The sequence below is a fragment of the Gobio gobio genome (assembly GCF_949357685.1).
Source record: "Gobio gobio genome assembly, chromosome: 12".
In the NCBI taxonomy this organism is placed as follows: domain Eukaryota; kingdom Metazoa; phylum Chordata; class Actinopteri; order Cypriniformes; family Gobionidae; genus Gobio; species Gobio gobio.
In genome coordinates, this window is record NC_137105.1 from 27,964,435 (window position 1) to 27,985,292 (window position 20,858).

The window sequence follows — 20,858 nt, forward strand, 5'->3', positions numbered from 1 at the left end:
TTTTCTTTTTATGATTTAATACAAATACATTACCAAAACGATGGTAATCAAATACTTATCCTTTCATTTTTTGGGCAAAGCACTGCTGTTTTACTAAATTAAACCATGGATTTAAAAATATATTCTTAAATAATGTTTCAATTATGTAATATTATTATTGTTGTTATTATTATTTTGACAAGTATTCTATAGGCCAACAAAAGTAATATATTTCTGTCACAATTTCATCTAGTTAAACCGTTTATTTTGACAGGTTTTAGTGAGGACCTATTTCAGGGAAGATCTGTTTCAGATTGTATTTGATAATGGCTTTTAATCAAATAAAATGATGAAATGTTCATTAGGGGGTCTCAGATCAGCTCTGGAAATGTTCATACTGTATGTTTTTTGAGACGTTAAACACCACGAGCATCGCGTAGGCTACTTAAGTATGTAGGCTAGTAGACGAAACGGCGTTGCTCATTAACACAGAGACAGAACAAGCAGATCATATATTCATATAGCAGTGTTTTGAGCTTTAATATTCACAGACCATGTCGCGATTTGATTTATTGTACAGCTCTACTGTCGATGTATTCATTCATCCATCAGTTTGCGTGTTTTACGTGACATCTGCGTTATACTGTAGGTAATTCCGGGATTCCCTCTGCATCACAGAAAACATTCGGCCTTAAGTTATAAACATACCTTTATCTGCACAGAGGGATGGTGTTCCCGAACATGTTCTATGTGTTTCCTCCTTTGCATCAACATTTTTTTGCTAATTTTATATCCTCCAGGACAATACCCGGCTATTTTCTATCTATATCCAAAGTATTTCCATACTATCCAGGGGTTCACGACGGCGTTTCGCTTTCAGCTGGGTCTGACGTCTGTCTTGTCTGTCCGTCTCCATCTTTTTGTGATTTTTGCATGTTCGTTCTCCCGCTCTTCAATTCAATGCAGTCGTTTCCGGATCACGATTTTCATCCCTTTGTATTATTTATTTTTACTCAGTAACGGATGTGGTTTAAAATGTAGTGAAGTACAATACTTCAAACAAAACATACTTAAGTAAAAGTAAAATAACGAATTACGAATTACGAAATAAGTGCAGAATTACGAAATAACGAAACGTAACGAATAACAGTAACAAGTAATCTATAATGTATTACTGTTTGGAAGTAACTTGCACAACACTGTTTATATTGTTGAATATTAAGTGTCCCCAACTAAGCAAGCAAGAGGCGACAGTGAAACCCAAACTCCATCAGGTGACAGAATGGAAGGGGAAAAAAACTTTGCGAGAAACCAGGCTCAGTCCGGGGGCCATTTCTCCTCTGGCCAACAAATGAACAGAGTATGATTATGATTCAGACGGCATTGTAGGTCAGAAGTCAGATTGGATTGGAACTGATCGAATAACAGAAATTGATTATGTGCAATGTGTATGCTAGGTTAAAGAGATGTGTAGATCTAGATTTAAACTGGCAGTGTCTGCTTCCTGAACAAGGCTTGGAAGACTGTTCCAAAGTTTAGGTGTTAAATAAAAAAAGGATCTACCTCCTGCAGTTGATTTTGATATTTTAGGTATTATGGACTAGTTTCATCAGGACGTGATTCGAGATCGACCTGTAATTGACTAATTCTCTAGGACTGAGCCTGGTTTATATATTTTTTCATAATTAAATTAATGTGTGTCTGAACGTGTCTAAATTCAATTACTGCCTATTTCTGTATGCTACAATTATATTTCCAGAAAGAATCTGGTTATTTTTTGTGAGGCTGAGCTGTATTTTCATCATCTAAACGCATCACAGCTCCGTGGACCAGCACTAGTAGAATAGCTAGCTTTCAGTTGAAGCTGACATTTTCCATTGGATCATAACTTTGACTGACGTCGGTCATCAGCCAATCAAATTTTGATGTGTAGTGATTGAACGCACTAGAGGCCCAGCGATGTGTCAGCGCAACCCGCCGCCGGGACTATTTGCCCTTAGTGTCAACTTAAAACACATCTCTTTAACCTGGCATACACATAACACATTACATTTTTATAATTCACATCCATTAAACGATTGTTAGGCTGCATAAATTAGTCAACCGGAACCACTTGTGTACCACACCCAATGTACTTGAATGGCATCTATGCTTATATTAGTCTCTCTGTTTATCCTGAGGTTACCATAGTCAGCCAGATTCGGTCCATATCCAGATCAGATGTGGACCTGCACCCTGGACACGACCAAAATGCAGCCCTGAATGTCAGCAGAGATCCTGTCAACTAGACAATCCCCTGTGAAGGCCTCGTCGACATGACAGCCATCGGCACAGATCCTCAGCAAAGACCACAAGAACCAGACAAGTCTTCGACACAGACCTATGACACAGTTCGGCACCATGCCAGCTTGATGAATCCGATCTTTAAGCAAAAGGAACATGAAATATTTGAATGCTATTATAGTTCCTTGCCACGGTCACCTCTGACTTCCTTAGTTGGGGACACTTAATATTCAACAATATTATTGACCTGACTGCACTGACACTGAACTGAGCAGTTTTTTTTCTGCAGAACTGCTTTATAGATTAAATGATCTAATTTAATTATTGATGATCTTTACAATGGAACTGAATCAACACTGAACTTACTTCAGCTGAACAATGACAATTTTTTTGGTAGAGCTGCTGTACAGCTGAAAATAACTGTGCATCATTTAATCATTTTCCTGTTGTCACTGTAAAGCTGCTTTGAAACAATCTGTAATGTATAAAGCGCTATATAAATAAAGGTGACTTGATTTGACTTTTAATAAAGTACAACATATTTAAGGTTTATTAAAAAAATTCAAACATACAGACATACACGTTCTCAACACAACTGTGTCAATGGCAATGCTTAATGGGAGTTGGCGGTCACAGCTCATATCTTGGCTCTTTCGATGTGATTCCCATTTTTGTGGTAACAACAATTGACTGATAGATAGTATTTTGGGTAGGATATCTCTCTAGGAATTCAACTAAGCACATAAAAAACAAACAAACTTAGAATCACATTGCTAATCTCTTAATTTCTGATGGCTCATGGCAAGGCTGCTAAAAATTTACTTCAAACTCTACTCTGTTATAACTTGGTAATTTGTGCTGTCATTACCAGTGGCATGTCAGAAACTAGGGATAAGAAACAGAAAATGTCACACTAGTGTTGAAAACAACTGCTAACATTTTATTGCTGGATATAGCTGTCAAGAGTGAAAACAATGAACTGAAAACACAAAATCAAAATGATGTCAGACAAAGTTGAGAGCTATGATGTGCTGAACAGAAAAAAAAGAATGAATATACATGAGCAAAAAAATATGAGGAATTCCAACTTTTGCCAACACGAATGGTCATAATGCAACAAACCTATAGACTGCATGACAACAGCGCACCATGGTGAAAATCATAAATACACAGAATGAGACAAAAAAATTAAATAAAACTTTCATGGACTCCAGAAATGTGGCGGCAGTATAAATCCATTCCATCATCCACCCTATATTATATGAGCTATTATAACCTTGTTTATATAAAAAACAAGAACCAGTAACATAGAGCCTTGTTAATGCGGAGGGTTTTTTCAACCAGTTGACGTCTTCTTGCACGACAGAATAGCATCTTTCATAACACTTTATGCATATAGAGTGGGGTCCAAACATCTGAGACCACAGAGTTAAAATGCGTCTGTTTTGCATCTTTTTTTTCTCATTATAAAAGCAGTTTGAGAACAAAATAGGAAGTTTTTAATTGTCTTTGTTTTTGGTATGTCCCCAGGGGCCTCATTTATAAAGCGTGTGTACGCAAAGATTTGATCTTAGAGCATGTGTACACGAAAATCCACGGCAACGCTCATATTTATTAAAAACTGTCTTTGACGTGGAAAAGTGCTTAGAGCAACGTTGAGCATACGTACGCACTTTTCCTTGTCTGCAGGGTTTTGGAAATTGAAGCTATTCTTACAGCTCGCAATTCTAAATTAAAGGATTTGGACGATGACTGGTGCTCTTTTATATGTAATCTACATTAATTAGGCATGGTTTGCAAGGCAGAAAACTGAAACCATTTAGCTGTGCGCAAGTTCAAGATCATTTGGGATTTATAGATTTCACATCTGAAAGAGAGGCGTATGTGGGTTTTCTGTGTGTACGTTCATTCTATGAATCACACCTACGCACATTTGAGAAATGATTGTAAGATCAAATTTTGGACGGTTTCTACAGCCTACATTCTACAGGTTTTTTTAGGCCCCTGGGGCCTCATTTATAACTGTTGCGTACGCACAAAACAGGCCCTGAAAGAGGCGTACGCCACTTCCGACGCATAAGTTGTGATTTATAAAAACAAACTTGACGGGACAATTTTCACACCTGCATGCAAACTCTGACCCATGCGTACAAACTCCTTTACTAGAGTGAGAAATTAAATGAAGTAAGAACAATTTTCATTTTGATATATACATTTACATTAATGTTCCAATTTCATGTATGGCGATATGAACTAAAATTACATAAAATCATTACTCAGAATTTAAACAAAAATGATATGAATGTAGATGTGGATGTGCTACTTTTGATAATTTTTCCATGTGACATGCTGTTTTAATGACAGCAAGGATTTTAATTCCTCTTTAAACTAAACTCATGTTATGACAAAATATGTTTTAGCGAGAACAATGATCAATGATGCACACTTACTTTGATATTACAGACACTGCAGGATTTGTTGTCAAACGGTCCATTGTGTGGTTTGAATCGGTCCAGTGATAATAGCTTACTGTACAACCACATGCTGCACGAACACAGAGTGTAAAGACATCTTCACAAAATTATGAAAAATACCACTGTATTTGAAGGATACAAATTGAAGAAAAAGTTAAGATTTGCACGTTTCCTTTTTCAACTGAGTCAGACAATTTTTACATTGCAATAAATTAGGCCTATCTGTTTCCATTAAAAATAGCCTAAACATCCTAAATGTTCACATTACCAGCAAAACTGCGTGGATTTGATTTGATTTGAATTGTTTACAATGAACAAAATATTTTGAATTAAAATACTATTTGGCTTGTGGAAATGAATGAATCCACTTTATTACAAATTGTTTTAAGTATTTTATAAAATTTTGTTTTTATGGATATTTTGATAAATTTATTCTAAAACATAAGAAGGATATTGCATGATTTTCAGCAATGTGTAAGGCACAAATGGCATTTATAGTCTGTATCTAATATTTTTCAATGTCTTTGACAGTGTTAAACATGTCACGTGGATGGGAATATGCATGGAAATGATATGCAGATGAGGTCATGCATAGTAAAACTAGGCATTGAACGTTCCATATGGTGATTTCAGGGAGGAGGCAGGGTGGAGATGCACGTACGCACAATCTTCAGCTGGCTGTGATTTATTAAGGGATTTTTGCGCAGGTTCTGGCGTACACATTGTTCTATAAATCAGATTTTTTTTTTGCGTACGCAAAATCTAGCTTTTGTGCATATGTACACTTTTAGGATGAAAGTTTTATAAATGAGGCCCCTAGACCAGAAAGTTTGACCAGCTGATCCATGTTATCCAATGCTATCTGTGCACATCATTGGAAGCAAGAAAATCAGATCCTTTGTCAAATTTGGAGTTAGACAAATCTGCTCATTGATTAGCAACCTAGAAATAAGTGCAGAACCTTAACTATTTATTCTTCACTGTACATCATTATATTACTTTGTTACATGTACTTCTGCTCATTTCTAGGCTTATATTACTTTTTGAATGTTACATTTTCAATGTGGGCTTAGACTTTTGGACCACAGTATGAACTACAATAAACTAGATGTTTGTTCAATTGGTACAGAAAGAGAATGAAAATTTCAAAATCAACTGTTATGTACAATAATGAGCTACAAAGTACCACATCTATGATGTAATAAAATATGTAAACATATTTATTGTTTGACACAGTTGACTGTGACAACAGGAAATATACACTCACTCACATTGAATTTGTCTTCCGCTATTTCATATATTGAGACAACAGATTGCTTTGCTCACAGTTGCTCCCAATTTGAGGCATGTGTGTAAATGACTTAAGTAGTCAAAACTGAAAGAATCCGGAATTTAGTGTAGAATGTCTCATTTTCCATTTGTAATAGATGGATGCTTTTCAGTTGAATCTGATTATACATGGCAGAGCTCAATCAGAATACGAATATTAAAGCAAGTTAGTACTTGACAGACACTGGAAGAGAAAAGGATGAGAAATAAAAGTAGAAACTAAGGAAAAATGAGTAAGCTAATAAAATAATAAGAAAAAAAGCATACCATTTGTTTAACGGAAGCAGAGATTCTGAATGTTTCTTCTCCTACTTGGGTTTTAAAAGTACTGTTTTATGGCAAATTTTCCAACTTTGCATCTTCAAAACAACATCCTCTAGTTCCTCCGCTTTGCAAAGATACCAGTACTACATCACACACATCACATGCATGCCCAAAATCATGACCATAACCCATGATCATCATTGATTTGTACAGGGTTACAATGGACAGGGGTTGCTTTTTTTCCTTTCATCTTTTTTTTACACCAAGGATTTTGTACCTTAGAAAGTCACTTGAGGGATAACTATGTAACAATGAGATATTTTACACTGGCATTGTCCCAAAACCAGACAGAAAATAAGGTATCGAGGTCTCTAGAGTCCTATTTGCCTTCTCCCTACGCTTACCAATACGCTTAAGTGTGCTTCAAATCACAGAACTTGGAAATGGGTTCATTTTGACTCAGTGAGTTTGAGTTTTTAAAGGATTTTTTATGTAAAATCACTGTTTCTGTTCAGATCTAGTTCTGTTTTGTTGTTTGGATTTTGTTTTATACATAGTATTCCTTGTCCTTGTCTTTTGGTCTCTTGTTGCTGGCACTCTTAGTGCAGGGCTGTTTGTCTTTCACTACCGTGCCGTTATTTTGTGCCGAATTGCTAATATAGTTCCGTGTTTCATCTACCTGATAGGAGCCCTCGTCCCTGTTCCTGTATTTGTACATGGCATAGAGAAGGATGAGGATGCACAGGGCAGCAGCAGAGATGATACCAACCACCATGCCAGTAGTGCTGCTGGATTCACGTATTACCTCCGAGGCACCAGGGGGCACTCTCCTGATACCTGGCTTGGTGGGCAGGGCGCTGGGGATGGTGCGCAACATGGGCTGCGTGATGTACGGCCCCCTCGGTTTGGTGCCATCCATGTCGAAAGATGTGGGTAGTGGTAGCAGCACTATATCCGGTTGGGGTTTGATCTCACGGTTGTTCATTTTCCCGGCAGGGATTTTAGGAGCGGTCTCGGGCATGACGGGTGACGCTCCTGAGTTCCTGAGGTCAGGCAGAGGCGGGATGGCCGTAGTCCTGCCCGCCTCAGAGGCCTTGCTAGGTTTAAAGTCCTTTACTTCCCACTTGGGTGCGAGAGCTTTGTAGCCACCTTCGTAAGTCGACGGGGTCAAGATCTTATCTGTTACCAGGGAGAAGGTGGTGTAAAAATCTTCATCGTCAGTAGGGGGGAGGCTAGAGTCGAAGGCCTCCCCAGAGCCAAACCCCGATATCACCAAGCCATCACCATCATCATCACCATCATCATCACAATCATCGCTGCCTTGGTCCGACAAGCAAGGTACCCCCGCCTCGGTGGCAATTGACAGGGACTCTTTGGTGGTCTTAATAATGGTGAGGACAGGGTGAAGGGTCGGGGGAAGGGGGATGAAAGGGGCTCGAGTGGATACAGGGGGGATGTCTATGGGATCCTCGACTAGAACAGGGATGACTAACTCCCCTCCTGGGAAGCAGAAGAAGAAGAAATTAGAATTAGCGTCCATTCAAGTTTGGCTACTTGAAGACAAGCATCTGTACATGACCAATTAAAGCAAAGCAAGAATATTTGGAAAGGAATATGACAAAAAGAAACAAAGAACAGAAATGTGAAAATGCGAGGTAAATTTATCAAAAGGCTTGTAGGGACATGCATGGTCTTGAGCTTTCTTGTTGGCATATTTAAAGGGATAGTTCACCCAAAAATGAAAATGTTGTCATTACTTACCCTCAAGTTGTTCCAAACCTGTATGAGTTTCTTCTTCTGTTGAACACAGAAGAAAATATTTTAAAGAATGTTGGTGACCAGACCAGATTGATGGCACCCATTCACTTCCACAACAGGAAAAAATATACTATGGAAGTCAATGCGTGCCGTCAACTGTCTGGTTCTTTCTTTAAAATATTTTATTTTGTGTTCAACAGAAGAAGAAACTCATACAGGTTTGGAACAACAAAATTGACAACATTTTTGGGTGAACTACCCCTTTAACTGACCTCTACATAAAACATCTATTATTCACAATTATTGCGCCCCTGCAACTTAGAGCGTCTGAAAGAAGTGAAACTAGCGAACATAGTCTTTAATTTTGCTACATCTTGAGATGTGTAGAGAGGTGGAAGTACAAAACTGAGTCGATCCATTTTTGAGTGACTGTTCACGTTGTGAATTCATTTAGGAAAGTCTAAGCGTCCTGTTGGATCAACAAACATAAGACCAAATAAGAGCGTAATATATGGAACACTCCCAAAAAATACCATTATTATATTGAGATTTCTAATTTTCTGAGCGGCTTATCAAGAATGTAGAGAAAATCACTTTATTACTTTTCTCTTTCAAGTCTGTCACACTTGAGATGAAAGCCAATTGCCTTTTGACAGTTCTTATGAAATTGCCTCAATGGCACAAGTCGCATGACAGTTCAACAACACCTGAATGTTTCGTCTCATTTGTGAACACTTCATGTCATACTATAGGTTATACGATTTGCATCGCTCAAGTTGAGAGTGACATTTTAATTGTTGAAAACATTACATGCACACATTGGGCTTCATGAATTTCAGTAAACTGTCGCATTCAGCTTAATGGATTATTGAACGATTTACTGAATAAGGCACATTTTTTTTTACTAACAGACTCTCAAGAAATTGGTCGTGGTTGTTTTTTTTATTAAGGAGGCCTATTGTAAATTTCATTAATATTTTTTCCCTTTTGTTATTGTTAAAAGGGATACATCCAGATGTTGATTGAATCTGCTCAAACTTACGCCAAGGTGGCTTCGCTGATTACAAACATAGGGCACTATAAGGCAACACAGGTCTCAAACAATAGACAAAAAGAAATAAAAGGAAAGGGAAAGAAAAATGAAAAGCAATGCAAACAACTGGTTAATGGCTAGAGCAAAACACTTGAAACATTCACAAACCACAAATGCCAAAAAGTCAAAAAGAGAGTAGTAAGCACATAAAAAAAGAAAAGTAGTCTAAAAAATAATAAGCCTATTAAACAATTCATCAAAAGGTGGAAGCATACCAACAGTTCTGTGACTTACATCAACAAATTGCCCGCATGATTTTGGCAGGAAGAAAAACATTTACAAAAGAAAGTGGTGTAAGAATGCTTGGGGATAAGTATGGTTAATCTGTAAAAATGTAATTAGGCAATCAATTTATCCTCTAATTTTATATATAATATTTTTCTTAGACAAGATGATACAGGGAGGCAACGACACATACATTCACACCATGACATGAAAAATAACTTCACCATTCTGCTCATTTGTTCTTTCTTTTGATAAATAAATCATTTTCTCTACAAAAGAAAACTGTACATTTTCTTTTTTTTTTTTTTTTTTAGATAATTTTGCTTTGAAGTATCTACAGATACATATTTTCTTTGTTCTTTTTTAACATGAATTATTAAATGATAGAATAACTTTACATACTGTACTGTTGCTAAGAGGAGAAAGGGAGGGTTGAGAGAGAGAGAGAGAGAGAGAGAGAGAGAGAGAGAGAGAGAGAAGAGAGAGAGAGAGAGAGAGAGAGAGAGAGGAAGAGGGAGAGGGAGAGGCCTATGAACAGACTAGGTAGGAAATGACATAGATGGAAGTGAACGTGTACATCAGTTGCCATGTCCATGTAAGGGCGGTACGAAGCGGTCGGGCGGCAATAGAGCTTTGGGCTGTAAGGAAGGGATGGGGATATACAAACAATGAGCATATACATGCCCATCTACCAGATCATATAGAACTCTCAAGACTGACACTTATACAGACCCTAAGCTGCAACTTCTGTCCCATTCAGTTTCAATTTCGGTATTTAGATTTCAACAATTTAGAAGTCAGAACTGGGGAAAATGATGACCAAAATAACTGACTTTGAATGTTTGGAGTAGATAGTGGTGAGGAATTATTAGCATCTTTTTTCTTGATAAAAATTGTGTATATATATATATATGAATACTTTCTGTCTGGCTGTATACAAAGTTCAAATATTGATCATGCTAATCAAGAAAAAAGAGAAACTAAACTAGAATCAATACAGAACATATATAAAATATACATATAAATACATATATATATATATATATATATATATATATATATATATATATATATATATATATATATATATATATATATATATATATATATATATATATATATATATATATATATATATGAATAAGCAATACAAACATTACAAAAATTCTCTCACACTATCAAAATTTAAATAATCAGAAAGCACATAGTGAAGCCAAACAGAGGAGGGACACTGTACCGTCAAACACCATTATTAGTTTTCCTTTGTAATCTCTTGTTAGTAGCTTGATAGCACAAAGCAGGGGTGGGTGTATTTCAGGAAAAGGAGGAATGTTTTTTTTTTTTTTTTTTTTTTTTTTTTCACTGCAAGGTGAAACCATGCTTTTTAACAAGTTGCATTTAGGGAAAGTAGAAACACAGCACTGCAAGCTTGCATCAGGAGGGCAGAGAACAGGGTTACAGGATATTGAGAAACCCATGGGCTAAAGGCTGTGGGATATCAACTCGAATCAATCAAACAGGTGAATCAACCAAATCTTAATCTCAATACAGAGATAAGACCTCATTGATTTTATGACCATTTGAATATAATGTTAATCCTGAATGCATTAAGCCAATTTAGAACAGAAATATAATGCAGAGATCATTGCATAACCAACAGCCGTTCACTCAACATAAATGACAGTAAAGACTGGGAATTCCACAAAATAGCATCCTTACATCTCTGTGAGATGTCTCTTACCCAGGGCTTCTCAACCCTGGTCCTCGAGGCCCACTGTCCTGCAGAGTTTAGCTCCAACCTTGATCAAACTCACCTGCTTGTAGCTTTCTAGTAATCCTGAAGAGCTTAATTATCTGGTTCAGGTGTGTTTGATTAGGGTTGGAGCTAAACTCTGCAGGACAGTGGTCCTCAAGGACCAGGGTTGAGAACCCCTGCTCTAACCGATATATAAAAAAAGAATACATTTAAATAAACAAGTTTTTGTTTGCATGTAGGACATGAGAGATATTATTATCGATCAGTATGGGTTTTTCAATGGTTGATACTGTTACTGATTATCTGTTGAGCAGGGTGGCATACAATTTAATGACTGAAAACAAGTGAACAATCTAGTATAAAATAGTTTAACAACTGAAACTGGTATAGCAATTGGCAAAAAGTTAGCCTTATTTCGCCTTGTTTATCAAGTTTCACTGATTCCCTTCAAGTTTCACGTCCTGAACTAAATGGGTGCATTTATTGCTTGCTTCAGATGATTTGATAAAGATGAAGGCATCTACTAAAACCACAGGCACAAAGACAGTGCCACAGAAGACATGTCTCAGTAAATACTTTAATCTAACATATTTTTTTTCAGTGTTTTATTTCAGCTCAAACATTGTGTGCTCGTCTTAGGGGATTTTATTTGTTTTGCAGAGCGGAGATAGGAGGAAATGTTCTTTGGGCTAAGCTCCATTACATGCAAACACTTCCACACTGCATTAAGCCTCCAGCTCAGCTAGATTGCAGCATTCTCTGCATTTGCTTACAGGAGTTAATTCTTGTTAATAAATGTGAAGCGCCTCCCTCTTCCTCAGCTCTTAATGCTCTCTAAAAATGTCTCTAGCATAGAATTTCGCATAACTTTTAGAGCGGAGAGGATGCGAAGCGAAGGAAAAAATTAACCATAACAGCTGACATTCACAGTAGTGCTTTCTCTCTCTTGTGCCCCCAACCAAATCCAAGCGTCCTTGGTACAGATATCCATGCCTAAACACCGTGATCATCTTGTTTTCGCTGAGTCTAGCCAAACAGCGATGAATGCCGCAGGTGTGTGGGGCTAAACCTGCCTGATCCCCTAAAAGAAGAGTATGTGTGAGCTGGCCCCTGTGGTTCAGAAAGCACGTCACAGTCAAATGCTTTTGTGTCAGCCATGCATTGTGCCCAGCCTGCGACTATTGCGGTTTTCCTCCCCTCAGCCTCTGATAACTCATCAGCAGTATGAGAACTGAAAAACGTGTGAAATGAGATGGCAGTGTAACTGCTGAGGAGGTATTTTTTACAGCAGCATGGCATCTTGCCCTGACAAAAACTGACCTTTATGACACTTCCTCAACGTATCCGATTGCACTTGGATGGGCAAATGACCCAGCGCTAAGCTCCGCCCTACTTGGTTACAGTTAATCATGTATGAATTAAGATTTCAAACATGGCTATTTTTCAGTAAATTGTGCTCATAAATTGGCAGTCATTTAATAATAATGAACAACAATTAACAATTAACAAAACTGTCAGTGAATTCAAAATAGTACTATGAGCTTTTTACTTTTACTTTATCAATCTGTAAATAAATGAATTAAGTTAATTTGGAGCAAATATATGAAATATTATAATAAAAATCGTCTTAAAAAAAGTCGTACTTTTAGTAATACCTTTAATAATGTACGTTTTTAAGCTAGGGCTAAGAGTAGTGTCTGTTAGTTTGGCCTTCCCAGTTAGGATGCCAAGTTGTTGCGGTTGTTTCCTCTATTTTGTCTTTTAAATGTTGTAAGGGATCTTTTGGCTTGGAGCGTCACAGATTGCTGCTACGTCTTCATATGACACAACATCAGTTTTACTTTAAAAGACTCTCAATGTGACTCTCAAGGTATTAAACTGGTATCCTCAGCCAGAGGCATGCGCCCACTGTATGTAGCACAATCTTTTGTATGGCCATTAAACTAAATGTGTCAACTAAACAACCTTTAACTGATTTGAGAGCTGCTTTAAAGTGATAGCCAGCCCAACGGGGCCTGACTAGACCAAAATTCAGCCTGTGCCAGTGGTTCAGTGGCCCATTCCCTAGGGTCCCATGCTCTTTGTGCACCTCTACACATTCTCCTGACTGATGTCTTGCTTTGAAGACCATTTTTCCATCTTAATCAACCACACTGAGGACAGCACTATGAAACCTCAGGGATCCTACAGACACAACATCAGTTTTACTTTAAAAGGCTCTTCCTTCTTGAACTACACTACTGGCAGCTTTTTTCCCTTTTTTATTCAAGCATGAAGGATTGTCGAAACTGTGTCCGTTTATTTTTTAGTCTTTAGGAAAAAGTTCAATCCTATAATCTAGTTAGAACATGAATGTCATTATTTATTGGTTATCTTAATGCTGAAGTGTGGATGTTAAAATACTTTTCTACTTTTCTCACTGGACAAAACTTGCCTCTCTCTGAAAGACTTTGCATGGTTAGCAAGAGCACAATACTATCATGACCACAAAAAACACTTTTACCAAACTGCATGATTTATAAAACTAATACATTTAGACTTTTGCAACACACAATCAGCTGTTTGGCAATGTATGGCTTTTCTGACATAGTATACTTGGTGGGTAGATCACCTGGTACAGCATTGCAACATTGCTTACGAGTCCTGTAAAACACAAGTTTTGATTGTTGCTTCAGCAAATGTATTTTTACCTAATGTTTGTTAAAACTTTATGTTAAGTTTAAGGTTTAGGGTCAGTTAGGTTTAGTGCCATTAACCTTGTAGCATCACTCACCGGATATTTCATTTCCAAACTGCCATGATATGTACGACAACCAACGTACGTTTTCATTCATCTGTTTCGTATAAAACTAAACATGCTTATAGCCACTCATAATGTAATAACTGCACAATGTAAAAACTGAAAAGTTATAAGTATTACATTATTATTGTAATAAAATATTCATAATGTAATAAAAATGTTTACATTATGAGAAATTGTCATATTGTCATAGCTTTTAAAACATTAAAAATATTGGTAACACTTTACAATAAGGTTCATATAGTTAACTGTTATATATTTTGTTCAGAGTACTTACAATATCCCAAATGTTTCCAACTATTTGTAAATCGTGAGAAATTGCTATTAACCGAGGAACCGGGACGTGTGAGGGAGTCGCCTGTCGATTGTGTCATATCTGCGTTACCCTCGGCTTCTGGTTTTATTTTGCAGAAACGCTTTAGCCTGACTGCAGTGTGCAACAAGTGTCACACTGCATTCACACGGGGCGTCGGCGTTAACGCTTCTCATTTACATTGAATGGGTGACGTCATGCGTTGCTGAACTGAATTGTGAGTTCCGACGCGTCGCTTCACTCACTTTTCAAGTGCCAACGCAGGCGTCATCCAATCAGATCACCCTATGCAAATACTCTAGAGCAGACGCTAGCCAATTGCGTTCATGCAACTCCAGAGCAGACGTGTGATTGGCTGTTGTCACTATGATGGTCGCATCAGCACAAAGCTTAAGCCAAGCATTAACGCCAACGCCCCGTGTGAATGCAGCATCATAGCAGCCGCTGAGTGAACGCTCGGAGTAATGTCATAACTTCATTTTCAACACACTCAGATGTATCTAATATGATAAACAGAGCTGCATTACCTAATACTCATGACCGGAAAATCGGAAGTGACACCGGCCACTGTGTCATAATAAAAGTCCCGCTGCTCGCGAGGCGTGTGTTGCCTTCATCTTATTAACAATCGCTCCAGCGGCCGTGTTCAGTTCCACAACACTCGGTCCTGCTTTGCTTCATACTATAGTAACTTTAATAATCACATCCATGAACATGATTTCTGCCCGAGTCCTATCCCGATACTTTTCCACTGGCTGAGGTGAAGACCACATGTACCAAGATTCTGCGCTCAAACCTGGCGTCATCAAACTACAACTTTGTTTTGAGCAGGCGAATTCTAGTGGACGGAAAATGTACATAGTGCACCTTTAACATGAACTAATAATGAACTACACTTTTAAAGCATTTATTTATCTTTGTTAATGTTAATTTCAACATTTAAATGACAATCAGGTTTAAAAGTTTAAAAATGTCAAAATCGTGTTAACATTAGTTAATGCACTGTGAACTAACATGAACAAACCATGAACAGCTGTATTTTTATTAACTAACATTAACAAAGATTAACTAATGCTGAACAGAGGTTAGCAAAGGTTCATGGTTAGTTATAACCATAGTTCATGTTAACTAATGCATTAACTAATGTATAGTTAACTGTTATATATTGTGATCACTTTACAATAAGGTAATCAACCTTATTGTAAAGTTTTACCAAAATATTAGTATTCACTACATTTACATTTTAAAAAATCGAAATCCAGTTTTACCTGCAAAATGCAACAGATTTAAATATTCATGCAATAATAATAATAATAATAATAATAATAATAATTATTATTATTATTATTGTTGTTTTTGTTTTTTATTTTATTAAACATAAAGCATTGGTATTCCTTGTAATACATTTCTCATAATGTAAAATTTTTTATTACATTATGAGCTCAAGATTTTATTAAGTTTTGAGAAAATTATTGCATTATGAACATTTTATTACAATAATAGTGTAATACTTATTACATTATGTGCAGTTATTACAATATGAGTTGCTACAATGCTTATAGTGTCACTCACTGGACAATTCACTTTGAAAGTGTAGTGAAATGTGCAAGAAGCAGTGTTGGGTGTAATCAATTACTAAGTAATCTAATTACTGTAATTTATTAACTTTTCCCTTGAAATAGTATTTTTACTACTCTTATTTTTTCTGTTATTTCATGAATTACTTCTGATGTAATTGCATTAAATACTGTATAGACTATACAACAATTCTATATAAAACAATAGTGGATTTAACACTATTTGGGGGTTTTCTGTTTTAATTGAAGATGTTGTTGTTTAAATGGCACCAAATTAAATAACTAGTCAGCTTTTACAACGGAAATTAATCAAAAACTTTTCTTCAAAAACAAAATGAATCACTGTAAAGCTGCTTTGAAGCAATCTGTGTTGCAAAAAGCGCTATATAAATGAAATAATGTTAAAATGTATGCTTTTAATAAAACCTTCTCCATTTACACACTTTGGCCAGTTTAAGAATAACTTATGCAATTGCATTATAAATTGTTGATATAGGATTTAGAAAGTAATTAGTAATAAGTAATATAAATAAGTAATCCAATACTTTTTAGAGAGAGTAATTAGTACAGTAATCTAATTACACTGTTGAAGATAATTAGTAGCTGGCAATTCATTACTTTTTTAGAGTAACTTACTCAACATTGGCAAGAAGCAACGCATAGTTTTGCAGAAATGTTGCCACAGGAATGTTTTTCCAATTGAGCCTACGTTGATTACTATAATGATTTATATTTTATTTAAAAATACTGACAGGCCCATGCTTCATTTGAAAAACTGATAATTTATGTCATGTCAAGCCTTGTCTATATAGAACAATAGAATCACACAATTTTAGGGGCTCCTCATGTCATTCCAATGTAACCCCTGTTCGTTATATATAAATGTTTCATTGGCCTTTTGGTGGAATTCCCATTAGTTCAAAAGTGTTCAAGAGTTTCACAGAACACAGTGCAAAAATACAAGAAACAACATCAGCAAGACATGAGACAGAACATAACAGAACACTCAACGCTCAAAGACATTAGCACATAGACAGATGATATGCACATCAGCACACACGGTCAGCCCGTTAGCAAACTCATGGGTGGAGAAGCACGCAAGATGGTGGCAATAACTTCCATGCAAGAGTCATGATGGAGCCTCCCACTAGGGATTGGTTAGTTTGCAGTCAATGCATGCCACATTTGCGATTGATCAGTAGCAACAAATAGAATAGAAAAACAGATATACTTTGTGGCAATAAAAGTCTTTTTATGCCATCTGCATTCAAACAGACATGTCTATGCAGAAAGGCACAGAAATAAAGATGAGATCAGGGATGGGGGGGGGGGGGGGGTCATTCGTTCACACAACTTTCTTGAGACAGAATGGGGTTGCCTGCACAAGGCAAAAATAATAAATAAAATATATGATGGCAAGAAAAGATTTTGTTGCCTTTTATTTCCTGTTGTATAGAATGTGGGGTGTTTAATTTTAAGCCTAATGGCACAAAACATAAGTTTGTTTTTCCAACCACCAAAATTCCATGCGGCACAAGATGAGATGAAACAAGAGGATCAACTTTAATCCTGGAAAGTGGAAGGATGAGGACATCAAAGAAAAATCCTCCCAAAATGGGGAAAAAAAAGAAGAAAATGCTGGGAAATACGGCAAATAAACCAAAATCACATGAATGGAATGTCAAAGAGTGGATAAAGTAGGAAGATGTTTTTCTACATGAAAAAGGTTAAACCAAAACTGAAACAAAATGTAACAGAAAAGTATCATGCAAACTGTCCACAAAATCTGAAGCGAAGGTCAGACTGATGATGTGAATTTCTGTGTCAACATGAAATCGTATGAGTGTGGTGGTTTGTGGCTAAGTATACTCGTATCAAATGTCAGATGAGAAAAGATGAAAGGTAACACTGGAACTGTCCCTTAGCATACTTCCTGTTGTCACTGAATTTGAGAGGACTTGGGGCTGGTATTAGATTTTACGCTTAGGGAGAATTTATCTGAAGCACAACTATCTGCCATCAGGTTTAAAAACTTGCACAGAGTAAATCTTCATATAATGAGCAGGTTGACCTTGTAAGTTTGAGAGAAATACACTGTAAAATTAACAAACAAATAAATAGGGGCCATCTGTAAAGTCAAAGGTAACGGCAGACCATATGGATTCTAGCCTGCCAGGTAAACAGGTATGACATGCTTTAAAAAACGATGATAATAAAACATTTCTTTTGCTTGAAGTTGTTTTTATGACTGAACAGATACATACAAATACAAACAAACAAAACCTGGTTTTAATTGGTGTATTTGGGAGTGGGAGGTTAAAAAAAATGGTCAAAGCAGGGCATATGCTTTGCATAATGCAGAGTGTAGTTTGAGGTGAACCCAAGGACCTTAATTAGTGTTCTGAAAGCATTTTGAAGTAATTAAAGGCCCTTCGTTTGAGGGTCACCGTGATTTTTCCAAGTAAGACTTATTTTGTTGATCCTGGAACAACATTCCTATCTGAAAATTTAGTCCTAACCTTATCCCTACCTCTATTCAGGAACATGCAGTATACTGTACTAAGTGAAATCACATCCACCTTCGGTCGAGAGGTACCAATACAGTAGGGGTGGCACGGTTCACAAAACCCACGGTTCGGTTCGTATCATGGTTTTAGGGTCACGGTTTTCGGTTCTGTACGGTTCTTGTTGTTGTTTTTTTTAATCGTTAACACTCCAGAAATTTACTTCAGCATATGATATATAGCTTAATCATCCACAATTGTTATATCATGTAGAAGTTGTTTCCTAACTGGCTGTCTACCGAGTCCGACACATTGGCCTAACATTTTTCATGTTAATCATGTCAATTTTGATCAGAACAATGCACTGTGGCTTTAATTCAGCTGACCTGATTAACAAATTTCACAATTAAGTGTTCCGTGTGTTTCACAATCACCATATGACATCCAGCGCTGAGAAAATAAAAAAATAAAAATACACGAAAACACAACACTGCCACAAGTTTTCGCCCAAACTTCAAAGGCATGTTTAAATTATTAAAACTAGAAGCATATCTTAACTTTTAAATGTTACATTTATCATGTGAACTACTTCTATACAACATGTTACATGCATGTGTGTATGAGACAGAGGGGAACACGGTCGCATTTGCAGCAGATACAGTATATGCTGCCCATCATACATCAAAGCATGAGACAGACAGGGGTCGGAGGAGAACACCGGAAAATGTGACAGAATGGACAATATTTGTCTGTATTTGCAATACACGAGCCACGGTTCAGCTGCGCGAGACAGGGCGCGCGCGGCTCCCGCTCTCTATACGCACTGCATCTGCCCTGATTGCTATACGTCGCTGGCGCATCCTCCAACTCCGGGCAGCCTTCCTTATCTCTCCCACATGCATTTCTACACGTGACGTGACCTGCAGCACTCCACTTTTACTTTATTTTACTGTATGTCGACACACACACACACCTCTTATTTCGCGCGAAAAGGACACCCGCCGCTGTCTGAGGTAACATACGGGCACGAGGATACATTGCGCATGCGTTCCGAACCGAGACAAGTGAACCGAATGGTTCGTTTTTTTTTTTTTTCATGTACCGTGCCACCCCTACAATACAAGAAGGTGAATATGATTCCACCAAGTATAGTATGTCCTTGGATAAACATCTTTGTTGATCCAGGAACAACATTACAATCAACCTATCAGATTTGAGGTACAAGTTTACAGTTTATGTTAAGTTTAGGCTAACAGCCAGGTTTAGGTGCTTCTACATCAGTGTTATTCACCTATAATTTCCCTCTGATTTTAGGGATAAGTTATGGGATTAGTTAGGTTTAGGGGAAGGGGCAGGGATAGGGTTAGGAAGGAATTATTATATATTAAATATATTATTATTATTATTATTATTATTATTATTATATATATAAAAAAATATGTTGATTCAGGAACATTCCTTACTTGGCAAAATCACGGTGACCACAGGATGGCAGGCAGACCACTGAACTTTCATACAACTTTTCAACTAAATAACCCTTGCATCCATAATGACCTTGTAAGCATTAAAATCAACAACAGGGTTTCTGTACTGTGATGGCTGACTGTTCTTTGAAACGGTAGCAATTCATACGTCATAATCATACTGTGCAAAACGTTTGTTTAACCTTGAGGTAATAGAAGCTATGTGTGGAGAAAGGTTAGCACAGAAATTCGAAGATATCTGTTCTCTATTAGATGGTTTAAGGCAAGCCTTCAAAATGTGAGGAAACAAAGGAACAAACAGGAAGGAGGAGTTGTTTCTGTTGCAGTTAGTCCAATACACATCAGAAAACTCTATGCTGAAAGCATTATTCTCACTTGATTTGTAAAGATCTCAAAATGTATCATCTGTCAATGACGCACACACACACACACGCACTGCAAAAAATCCATTGTATACAGGATTGATACATTTTGAAGCATCAGAGTGAACTACATGGAGTTTAATACTAATTTTGTACTTTTGTCGTAAAGTTTGGCTCTCTGTTGATTGCTGAGAGGACAAAATTAGTATAAACACAGAACCATGTTAGTGACGTTCGGCCCCATAATCAAGTGTAACTCTGAAACAGGCCAATTCTTCCTGACTCTTTTCATTCCATTACAATATCATCTGCACGTGAACCGATTCAGCCCACAGACTATTTGGATTCAGTACAACAGTGGTCCCAAAATATTTGGACACTTAAGTCACACTTTAGCTCACACCTTGTATGAATGTCACTGCACAATAGATTACAAAATATCAAAGCAAGTGGCATTTATTTGAAGAATAACACTTTTCAAGCAACAATAATGTTGTTAAAAATTATAAAAAAATAGATATACTGTTCAAAATTAAGAAAACATTTAAACGAAGGACATTAGTCGAGAGAAGGCAGCACAGAATAAACAATGACCTATTCACACAGAATGTATTCTTGTGTTCAAATACATTTTTGTCTCTGCCACAATAATGTAAT

At 36.9% G+C, this 20,858-nt stretch overlaps 1 protein-coding gene across 1 annotated transcript in view; it reads right to left on the minus strand.

Annotated features, from left to right (window-relative positions):
* Positions 1 to 2,796: 2,796 nt before the first annotated feature.
* nrxn3b (neurexin 3b) overlaps positions 2,797 to 20,858 on the minus strand; it is a gene marked incomplete at its 5' end in the record, with an annotated part of 580,383 nt that continues 562,321 nt past the window's right edge. Inside the window, one exon of the mRNA XM_079831676.1 lies at positions 2,797 to 7,829. Within this exon, the coding sequence (XP_079687802.1) occupies positions 6,877 to 7,829 (953 nt within the window). The 3' untranslated portion in view covers positions 2,797 to 6,876. The remainder of the gene's footprint in view (positions 7,830 to 20,858) is intronic.